This window comes from Simochromis diagramma, unplaced genomic scaffold, assembly GCF_900408965.1.
Source record: "Simochromis diagramma unplaced genomic scaffold, fSimDia1.1 OVJJ01000344.1, whole genome shotgun sequence".
Classification (NCBI taxonomy): domain Eukaryota; kingdom Metazoa; phylum Chordata; class Actinopteri; order Cichliformes; family Cichlidae; genus Simochromis; species Simochromis diagramma.
The window spans coordinates 4,899,259-4,911,007 of NW_024387375.1; the positions used below are offsets into that span (position 1 = coordinate 4,899,259).

Genomic DNA, 11,749 nt, shown 5'->3' on the forward strand with positions numbered 1-11,749 from the left:
CCCTCCAATTTTGTATCCTGAGAAATCCTGGCCACCCGTGTCCCATCACAGCTTGCTGCACCCATCGCACAATCTGTGGAGTGACTGACACCAACTCAAACGCACGCACGCACACACACACGGTAACTAGTGCACTCCCCCTCCTAACTGGCAGAATTACATTACAGTGTTTCCAGACAAAGCGAGTAACATCACAAGGATGTAAACAAGGACTGAGGGTCCCTTATCCAAACACTCACATTAAAAATTAATAACTCAGCGCTGACTGTGGTCCTCAGAGGAACGACCCGCACTGACTAAGACAACATCCTGGTGAGAAAGGACACTTAAAAATAGTTTCAGAAGCTTTGTTGTCCCAGAACAGGAAACAAAAATATTCATGGGAGAAAAAAAGAAAAAAAAAAAAGAAAAAAAAAAAAGAAATGAACGAAGAGAACAGAAAGACAGACGAGGAGGGAAGAAAATCTCGAAAATGTAAAATATTTCACCTCACACTTTATTGAGGCTCCTTGTGACAACTGACAAGGTCAATTACAAAATGGCATCAAGTTTACAAAGACAGCAGGAGCGGCGAAAGCTTCACGATAACCTAGAAAAAAAAGCAAACAATGTAGGGAGATAATATTAACAGCAAGCAATAGCAATAAAGTCAGTATATATATATATATATGTATATATACATACATAAAAATAAATCCCTGAACAGTTACACTGCACTCTTTCATAATCCACTTTTAGAAAACACAACAGTTTATTTTGACCTGAATGCAGCAGACATCAGACAAAGTCATCACAGTAGTCACGAGAGGGGAAAAAAAAAGGGTGGGGGCAATCTGCCTGAAGGCTCTGACCTGATCCCAGGATGGAGGCTTCAAGCCGAGTCTGCGATATGTACACACAAACAAAAAAACGCCCAAAAACGTACATACAACTCACTCGTGCAAGCCCTCCAAACCTGGCGAAACATGCGGCGTCCATAAATTAGGAAGAACTGAGACACAGGAAAGCAAGAAAAGAAATTCAAGTTACTGCAAAGCATGCACGAGCTTCAACCAGTCCAGTAATTTACAGATGTAAACAATGAAAGACAGATATTACCATCACAACCGTCACTGAGAGAAAACAAAAATAATACACACCCGTTTCACATGTAGGTAAAATTGCTGTTTTTCTTGTGTTTTTTCAATTTTTTTTTTAAATGCATAGAAAAAAAATGAAAGGAAAACATCAGTAGACTTTAAATTCTCTTAATTTCACATTTATATTTATATTTAAAAAACCCAAAACAAACAAAAACAGAACAGATAGTCATCCACACACACTGTGACAAAGTCAGGAGCACAACCTTGCTTTAGGCCCCCGCGAGCCTTGTAAACATTACGTTAAGTGACAAGTGTTGTGACAAGCAAGCGCCTTTAAAAAGAGGAGTCTGAGAAACTGCAGGCGGGCAGTGTTTGGATTCATTTCCCCCCTCTGTGTCTGTTCAAACCGCTTTAGCCTTTAAAAGGTCTTCTCATAAGAAAACCAGCAATGGCTATGCGGCACAATATGACCTCTCTCCATCTGAAAATATATTAAAGTTGCTCTATTGTCAGGCTTTTTCCCTTTTCTTTTTAAATTCAACATAAACCGTTTTCTGCACCGCGTGGCAGTTAAGATCTGCCTCCACCTGTCCAGCGGGTCACCAGAGACATAAATCACATGTCTTTTGCATCCTGCACTGCAACATGGTGATCAGTTTCCTGTGTCGGTGTGGACTGTGGCAGTTCACTTCCTGTTCGAGAGCTATGGTAATCTCCCTGCTGAATGTCATGGCCTTGTTTTTCTCTGTGGTCTAAAAGAACTGTAGGCACTTAGTTTCAACTGGCAGCTGCGCACATAATCGTGAACAACGTCTTCTGGGGGCGGCTTTCTATACACAGACGCACACACCTGCAGCTTCTTTAAACTGCACTTTAACTCAGTTTCTTTTTGTTTTACTAAATGGGGGGTTAAATTCTATACAGTGCTTTTTTTGTTGTTTTTATTTGAGAGACTCTCAGGGTGCAGGAGTCAAAGCTAAAGGGGCCTCCGTGCTGCTCTCAGGCGGGAGGTCGTTCGCTATGGCTGGACTCCTGCTGCTCTCCATGTACTCTTGGCTTTGCCTTTCCTCCACCTCCATGGTGCTGGACATGCTACTCTGCATTCTGTTCTCCATCTCTATCTGATCCAATCCGGCTTCGTCCTCCTCCATTTTCACCACCGCTGCAGCTTTTCCCCCTGCTTTTATTGCAGCCAGAGTATCTGCGGCGCTGGCCTGCGCATATGCTCCCACGCTGGCGTGACTCAGGCCGTGAACCTTCTTCAGGTGTTTCTCCAGAGTTGCATAGACGGTGAAGGGCACCGCGCACAGCTGGCACAAGAAGGACGCCTTTGCGCCCTGGGCTCCGTGGGTCTTCATGTGGCGCGTCAGCTTTGAGCTCTGTGCGCAGGCGTAGTTGCACAGGCCGCAGCGGTAGGGCCGCTCGCCGGTGTGGCTGCGGCGGTGCACGGTCAGGTTGCTGCTGTTCCTGAACTGTTTGCCGCAGAACTCGCAGGCCTCGTCCTTCTTCTTCTTCCCCGGCGCTCCAGCAGACGCGCCGCCGCTGCCTGCTGTGCTCACGCTTCCCGTCACGGTCCTCCGCTCATTGTCCCTCTGCCACTCCTGCACTGCCTCGCTGACTTTGGCCGAGCTCCACTCCTTCTCGATGATCTCTTTCGTTCTTTCGTTCTCCCACTCTCCCACACCTCGCACCTTGTCGCTCACCTCAGGACGTTTTGGAGTGCAGTTTCCGCTGGCGATGCCGCTCTCGCCGCTGCCGCCCGTCTCTCCGCTCTCCAGCGAGCCTTCAGAGGGGCTGGCGCAGGGCGAGGTGTGTGGAGCCTCTGCATGTACCTCCGTCTCCTCCTCACCTCCCTCTCTGGTGGTCTGGTAGACCCTCAGCAGCTCCCTCTCTGGTGGTCTGAGCTGAGAGGGCAGCAGCACTAGACCTGAAGCCAAGGATGGGTGTTTGGGGAAGGTCAAGTCCAGCTCGGAGGGGATGTGGGCCATCAGGTCTCCCTTCCCCGTGATTCCCGCTGGCTGAATCTGAAGCCTGCCTCTTGGCCCCTGCCTCCCTCCTTCCTCCTCGACCATCTCCACAGACTCATATCCACTTCCTCCTCCTCCGGCCTCCCGGTGATGACTCCTTATGTGACGAGCCAGCTGGCCACTCTGGGCGAACGCCTGGCCGCACACACCACAGTGATAAGGCCGCTCGCAGGCGTGAGTCCGGCGGTGGGCGGAGAGGGCGCGGAGGGACTGGAAGTTCTGGTCACACAGCTCACAGTGGAAGTCAGCCTGGAGGGCGCTTGTCTGAGGAAAAGGAGAAGCTTCCGGTGGAGAAGAAGAGGGCGACAGCACCAGGCCTCCGGGGGAGCCACTTGTTGTGTTGTTATTCACCTCGGCAAGCTCCCTGAGCCGCACGGAAAAGTTCAAAGTCTGCAGGTTCCTGGAGGAGGAAGAGGAGGCAGGTGACGAGGAGGAGAGGGGGCCGTGGGACTGACGGGAACGGCCAAGACGTGGGACGGAGGGTTGGAAGGCTGAAGCGAGCGCTTGGGTCAGGTGTCGTGGGTCCAAAATGGCTGCAGCACTTTTGTGGTCTTTAAGATCCCTACTTCCTCCTCCTTCCATGACAGCGTCGCCCTCATCCTCCTGGTAGATGCTGAAGGAGTGCGTGTGCTGAGCGTGCTGTAAGAGCAACCACGCGGACTGGAAGACGGCCTCACACTGCTGGCAGATGAAATACAAGGGCTCCTCTGGCACTGCAAACACAGACCAAACAGAAGTGAGTTAGTGGTTTTGATAAAGGACGTTAACTAAGAGTACAGCTAAAAGTGTCCAGCACCCACCGCGGGACAGGACAAACATGCAGCCACCTGAAGAGGCGGTTCTCAAAAGATCAATCATTCAATTCAGTCAGGTCAATCATTAACAGCAGAAATGGATCCAAGGTCAGTTTGAAAACCACTGCTTTAGTGTCCACAAACACTTCACACATCCAGCAGATACACAGACACCTTCTCTGCAATAATGCAATAAGGATCTTTATTACCACCCCATAAATTTATACACAGGCATCAATAATTGTATTTTGACTTTCATATTTACACTTAAAATTTACTTTCATATCTGTATTTCATTTTCTTATAGCTTTCTGTTCTTGGTTAAAAATGTATTAATTACATTTTATTCCAGGTGCACACCCACATGTGGGGGAACAACATTTCGGATACGTGCATGTCCTGCACATGTGTGTCTGTCCTTCGAGCTCTACTTTTGGTCTCCACCACCTTCTCAGTGAAATATATCTTTAGTTCCTGATTGTTTACTGGCTCATTGCTGCTTTAAATAAGTAAATTTAAAAAACTCATTTTGACAGCTGGAAAAAGTTTCAAAGACTTTGCGCTACTGGACTTAAAATTTTGCAGAGCAACTTTTTTAAAAGAGCGAAAGATAACATATTCAGAGGGTTAGGGTCATCATGGAAGATGACTCAGACCTCAGAGGGTTAAACATAAAAAGCCACTGATAACCCACAACATTAAAACCAAAGCTACTTTCGGCTGCTCCCTTTTTCACACGAAGGTCTCGACAGCGAGCAGCTCTGCATGTTTGGTGCAACAGATTTTTTTTACACTTTGTGACACAACACCGAAGAGATTTTTGTCTCCTCCCGGGATCAAACCGGGCATCTTTCCGCTTGATAGGCTATGGCTAGCCACTAGCCACAACATGAAAACCACTCGCCTGATATCATGTGACCCACTGGGCATGAGCAGGTGGTATTTCTGCACCCTGTGGGTTGTGGCTTGGGGTGGATTGGGCTTGTTCTGGCACGTCCTAGGGATACTTGATCGGACTGAGGATGTTGTGCTCCTGAACAATTACAGATCTTTGTGTGTGGGAGGGAGAGGCTTCTGCCATCAGGGAGTGCTAGTGCTTTTCTACTCTAATTGTACACTCAAAACACTTTATACATTTCTCATTCATTAATACAAGCAGTGCTTTCTGTCCAACATCCAACTCCGATGAACGGATTGGGAACAACTCTGGGTTCAGTGTCTTCCTCAGGGCATGAAGACTGGAGTAGGCAGGGATCAAACCACCAACTTTCCGATTAGTAGATGACCTGCTTTACCTCCTGAGCCTCCTTTAGATGTCAAATTGACGCCCACACGAGTACCAGGACTCAAGTTTTCTTTTCCCAGTAAAGCTTTAACTTCTCATTGGTTTTAATGTCCTGGCTGCTTTTAAAGATGCTTTGAAGCGATTAAACTGAACACTATAAGACTATAAGAAGAGTAGTACAGACAGACTGCTGCAGTTTAAATGCATTAAAGGTGATGAGAAGACCTAAGGCCCAACTAAGGAAAGGAAGAACTGAGGGAGGCAAAAGTGCGACCTGAAGAAAGAGAAATCAGGATCCTGAAACTGGAAGTCCAACAGCGAGGCGAGCTGTGTCACAGAGTACATCTGGAGATATTTTTATATGTGGATAGCTTTGTCTCCTCACCGAGAGCCACTCTCCAATTAAGCTGCAAATTGCTAATTAGCAGAACGCAGAAAACGAACGCTTTATGTAAATCAGGCTCTGACTCAGCCTGCTTGACAAATGAGGCCTTTCTGCATAAATCAAAATTGGAGAGAAGATTCCCAAATTGAGGGAAAAAAAAACTATTTTTTTCTCTCCTCTCTTTCTCTTTTTTTGGAGAGGTTCAAAGCCGACTCTGGTATAAGCCTCTTTCATGTTTCCTCAAGTTAAATCCTTCTGTATTTTACTGGAGGGGGAGAGGGGGGGGGTGAAGATGAAAAAGAGAGCAACTGTTTCTCCCCCCCCCTTCGCCATCCCCTCTGTCTGGAGACGACAGGAGCTGCGGTGTTCGAGTCCTTTAACCTAGCCTGAGGAGAAACCCAGGAGAAGTTGTGATACTTCTTTTAAAAATAGGGTGAGGAGCTGGAGCAGGAAAAAAAAGGAAGAAGAAGAAGGGGAGGGAGATAGGTAGGTCAGGGCTCAGGAGATAAAAAGAAAATGAGATAAAAAGATTATAATGTAGTACGGGGGGCTGAGAGATGCCACAAAAATATGTCACCCCTTCGGATTGGAGCTGAGACCCATCCTCCAACCCCGGCTCTCCTCACCCCGCCGCCCCCCAGTACCCTCCAAATCTTTCCCTGAGGGGGGGTGGTGGGGTGGTGGTGGGGCTTTTGTCTCGGGGTCCTGGAGTGAAACACAATACCCAGCCGGTTTCTCTTTCCTTCGCTCTCTCTCCCCGCTCACTCCTCGCTCTTTTTTTTTTTTTTTTTCTCCTGTAAGGATTCCCATTTGGCCCGGGGTAGCACTTGAATATTAAGCAGAAGCAATAACTACTAATTAAAAATGCAGATTGGCTGGGAGCACTAACGAGCAGCAGGCAGAATCTCTTTTCCCTCGGGAGGAGGAGGGAGGAGAAAAGAGAGGAAGAAGAGAGGAGAGGGGGGTGCGAGAAATTGAAAGAGGGCAAAGCGAAAGTGTGTTGAAGATGGGGGGGGGGGGTGTTGGTGGGAGGGGGGGGGTGATGAGGAGGAAAAAAAAAACAAACAAGGAGAATAAATAAAAAGGAATGAGACAGATGCACGCGGCTCTTCAGTAATCCATCCCGCTCTACCCCCTTCCCTCCGCTCTTGAATGCAGGAAAATAAATGGAGGACCTGTCTGTTGTGGGATAACTGCTCTTTCGCTTTCAGTCATCTTGTCAGATGCTCAATTTCTCTACCACAAATAAAAAAAGAAAAAAAGAAAAACAGCTCGTCGCTCGAGTAAAACCAAGACATCAACTAGAACTTTTCAGGGCCAGCCGGACGCCCAATTAAAGCCGCACTCTGCACATTTCAGCTCAGACTTTGTTTTTATGTCCAAACAAGCAGCAACCTAGATTCTTGAATTAAAAAAAAAACAAAACAAATCTAATCTAAGCTTTTCTTCTTTTGCATTTTTCACATGTTGTCGTGCTCTCCACTTCCGCCTCATGCACGTGTTAGGTTTGTTGTATAATCCTGCAAGCCACCAAATTACTAAATCGGTGTGTTTCTGTGCCTCAGAGTGAGAGGCAGAGCAAGAGAGGTGAGCACACTGAAACAGAAGAAACAAAACAAGAGGGGTTGTGGACAAACGGAAATGGTGCGTGCAGCCGTCCCTTGAGCGTTACACAAAGGAAGGAACTGCTAACTTGTGGCAGAGAGAGTTTCAAAATGTGCAAAGGGGGCACTCACACCTTACACGCGCCTGCAGCGAGACGCTCTGTCCGTTTTCGAGAGCTACAACGTGGCCTTCACGTTTCTTTTTCTTTGGTTGGTTTTTTTTTTTTTTAAACCTGGACAAGAAGAGCCCTTCTTCATAAAGGATCTCAGTTAAATTATGAAAGAAAATAAAGAATTTCTGATTGAGTTTAATGGGCTCAACCCTAAAAAAGACACAATATTAGATCAAGATCATTTAGTCAGCAGTAGGGAAAGCAGGAAGTAAGGCAGGAGGAGAGAAAATTGGTGCCATTGAAAGAAGAGGAGAGGGATGGGTTAGGACTCTGGAAATACAGGAGAAGACGAGGGAGAGAGACGAGTGAGATGAAGAAAAAGCAGGAGGAGGAAGAGGGAGATTCCCTGGAGCTCAGGTGGCTCGGCCTGGGGCAGAACAGCGGGAGATGGCAGAGGAGCCGCACATGATGCAATGTCCTCGGTTAGAGTGTCATGACAGCGAGGAAACCAGCACGATCTGCCTGCCTCGCATCCTCTGACCGTTTAACGCAGGAGCCTTTCAGCCGCCCTCTGGAAAACACACTGAATACTGAGACACGCTCCTCTGTGTGTGTGTGTGTGTGTGTGTGTGTGTGTGTTCGTGTTTTTTGGGGGGGTGGGTGGAGGGGGGTTTGGAGATGTGGATTCAGTCTCTGAGGTCCAGGGTGCAGGGAATGACAGGGAGGGAGAAACATGTTTACCTGGCCACTCCACCTCAGAGACTGACAGTCAGGGAGATGCGAAGGAGCTCAGGTGCTCAGCGTGGAGCCCTCGGGGACCCTGAGTGCCCTCCGAATGTTCCTGACGCCTATCCTTTCCACACAATTAGCCTGCGCGTCACTAACTCACGCAGGTCTGCTAATGGCAACGGCTAGTTAATGAGCTGGACTCGGGAGGGAGGAGGAACGGTTGTTAAATGAAGAGGCGGCGGTTGAAAGAACAAAAAGAAAAAAAAATAACCAAAAAAAAAAAAAAAAAACAACAAAAAAACCCCAGAGTCACTAATTAGCAACCTGCCATCATCTTCTGCTTCTTCCAAGAGCTCACCTGCTTTGCTGTGCTCCGCCTTCACCTTCACGCCGGGCTCCTCCCCCCAGACTGGCTCCCTGGCTGCCCCTCTCCTGAGCTCGATGAAGCCGGGGCCCAGCTCGGCGCTGGCAGCATGCTGCCGCGCTCGGCCGGCGGGCGAGGGTGGCGCGGCGTTGGAGGCGAGATTTCGGGCTGTGCAGCCACCCTGTTTGTGCTGAATGAAGGCCAGGATGTGGGCGAGGGGGAATGCCTGACAGCACTGGCCGCAGGTTAGAAGGTCGCGACCCTGGTCAGGAGCCCGGACCTGCGGAGGAGGAAGATTTGGGGGAAGAGGGGGAGGAAGGGGTGGGTGGTGGTCGCCTGATGAGCCGGTTTCATCGGGCATATCGGTGGCATCTGAGGCAGGAGATAACAGACAGACAAAGAGAGAGAGAGAGAGAGAGAGAGATCAATTAAAACAAGAAGCCACATGTAAAAGAGTCATGGCTTCTCAGGTCGTCTCGTTTTCTTGTCGGAGAGTTAAATGAAGATCTTTGGGGTTAAATATCAATCAGTGTCTGCTTCCTGAGAGCATTTCACTCAGTTTTTTTTCCTATGCAAGTGTAACTGTGCAATTCCTCTTTCTTATCAAGAGCAGGGAGCTTAAAGTGTCTATAAAACATCCACAGCAACCAGCTTTCTCTGAAGCGTTTCTTTAATGTGCATTTATTTTTATGTTCCATACACATGACCAATTTATGCCCCTAGAGTCTGTAAACGAGTTGCCTATATGTACACACACATCTATATAAAGAGAGAAAGGAAGATGTACCTGTATTTTGCATCAAAAGCAGCTGGGTGGTTGATATAATCAGAGAGCACTTCGTTCATTTGGACTTGCTGACAAGTTTCTGACCTCGCTCTCATAAATTAGCCTACTTACAATGTACAGTTGACCTCAATGGAACAACAAGCAGGCGTGGTGATTGAAAGTGCTAGTTTCAGTTGTAAACTCTCAAGCAACGAGGCCAATCTGCTCAGCCAATACTGACCACTTCCTTTAACCAACGCAAAACAGATCTGCTCACTGAGGCTGCAGAGAGAGAGAGCGAGAGAGGAGCACCATCTGTCCATCTCAGCAGAAACTTCAACCTCCTGTTAACAGGACCGCCACTGACTGAGTGCTGACACGCCGGAGCAGTGAATTAAAAAAGCGGCGAAGGCAAAGCCTTTCACCTTTCACTCAAAATAAAATGTTGCCCTACCAGCCACAGGCAGCGAGAGTTTCTCAACAGGAAGTGGATTGCAATAAAAGAAAAAAGTGGCAGAAGGTGTTTGAGATAAGAGCTGCGGCCCTTGTGTTTTTCTTTTCTTTTCTTTTTTTTTTAAAGTTCGCAAACATGTACAGGACAGCTCATCTGATTCAACTTCAACTCTCACAAATCTTATGTGGTTAGCACTTTGAAACGCAAGTGCAGTTTGCAAGCAGTGGCAAACAAGTCAGACCCAAACCTCTGAAGAGCCATCTGTAAACTCTGGGTATTTCTTCATTTAGTCCCACAGCTCAGACCAGACAGAGCTCTTTGGAGACGAGGAGAAGGAGGGAGAGAGGAGGGGGGTCAGCGGTGTATTGCTCAACACAGCGTGGGCACACCTTGATGACTGGACTGGATCCACCTGCCCAGGCTGAGCTGGCTAGCACACAGGACAGGTACAGACAGTACAGTCTGAAGTCGGATCTCGCCAGTTGTTACTCAAAAATGTCACCTTTCCTGTTTCAGGCCTGCGCTGTTTGTGCAGACTTGCAAGGCGCGGTTACACACTCTCTCTCTCACACACACAGACACACACACACACACACACACACACGCGCAGGGTTGAGTCAAGGCCTGTGGTCACAACAGACATGCACGACTGGTCTCCAGTAGAGAACTGTAAAAAACAAATGGTATTTAAGTTTCTGTCCCCATTTCCTTTCAGTTATCACGTTTTTTTTTCCATTTTCCTTTAATAAACTTTAATGTTTGATTAATCTGATCGGGATTAAATTGCCACCCTCATTTAACATGCTTTATTTAAACCTATCATTTAATTAAAAGAAACTCCTGCATAGTTTGAAGCAGGACTAGTCTCTGTCTTTTATTGGAGGGACTTTCAGCAGGTGATGTCTTCTCAAAAGTAGACAGAGACCGAGCGAGAAACTTGATCATCTTCAAACCTGAAAATATTAATCATCGTGTTCGGACCTGTAGCCGCTGACAGCAGCGTGCCAGTAAACCGGTCCTTCTTCTGTGGAAACTGCTGCACCAACAATGCACATCAGGACAAACACAACGCCAACATTAGGAGTTCTTATTTAAATATTTGCCTGTTAGGCTGCACACGGGATTAAATATCAGCTTTGGCTTCAGATCGGTCTAAACACAAATATAGTTTAAAGTCTGTGAGATGAGGAGGGGGGAAAAGTCCATCATTTAATGTGCGATAACCGGTGCCAGCGCGCATCCACACACCACGCGCGCAAAACTGCCGATAAGCCCAATAAAAAGGAGAAAAAAAAGAAGCAGGGACTTCGATTTTTGTTTTCGTTTCACCTCGATAACATCACATCCGTCCGCTACCAATGCTCTCCCTCCGGGCTTACCTTGAATCGCACTCAGGTGCTGCGGTCTGCTTCCAAGTTTGCGCCTGGACATCGCGTCGAGCGTCTGGCACCTTTCTGGGTCCCAAACCGAACCGGACCCCGTCCGGCTTCTCCTGCTCCGAGTTACTGTCCGAAGCCCGAGCTGATGAGTCTGTGGTGTGTGGCCTCTGCCCGGACTCGCAGCGCGCAGTGAAGGCAGCGTTCAAGTTCACGCTTCTCTCCCCGCAGCGAGCGGAGGGCAAGAGGGGGCATGGGCGAGAGGAGGCACCGCCCGCCCCGCCGACCCTGACCCCGCCCTCCCCGGGTAACAGGCTCGGCAGACACGGACTTCTGTCACTTTTTAAAACCCTTTCTACCCCAAGCACCTCTCGCGGTTTTGCTTGTTTTACACAGCTTTAAGTAGCCCGTCTAAATCAGGGTTTTCACACCCCGTTACTGGGTCTCAAACACCAGTTCCTCTTCTGCAGTTCAGAGGAAATACCTCGTTGGTTTTCCACAGGTGTCTCTGAAACCAAACCGGAACCAGAGAAATATTTATTTCTCCTTTTTCTTGCGAGCAGCTGTTGATGTTATTTGCCCACTGCGTTTCAACAAACAGCGTGGAAAACACCTCCGAAGTTTCACAGACGCTCTGTGACAGCGAAGCGCTGAACGCTGTCGCCTCCTACCGTTCGCCTCCACGCACTGCAGGCGGTATATCTCAATGCATGGTGATACATTACACTAATACATGCAGCATGCTCAGCCTGGATTAAATATTTAATTCA

General features: G+C 48.0%; 1 protein-coding gene across 1 annotated transcript; it reads right to left on the bottom strand.

Moving 5' to 3' along the window:
• Positions 1-475: 475 nt before the first annotated feature.
• znf296 (zinc finger protein 296) lies at positions 476-11,702 on the bottom strand. Its single transcript, XM_040009277.1, has 3 exons — positions 10,983-11,702; positions 8,378-8,755; positions 476-3,822 (listed from the first exon to the last, which is right to left on the bottom strand). The coding sequence occupies exons 1-3, from the start codon at positions 11,032-11,034 to the stop codon at positions 2,039-2,041; spliced, it is 2,214 nt and encodes a 737-aa protein (XP_039865211.1). The 5' UTR covers positions 11,035-11,702; the 3' UTR covers positions 476-2,038.
• Between the last annotated feature and the right edge of the window lie 47 nt (positions 11,703-11,749).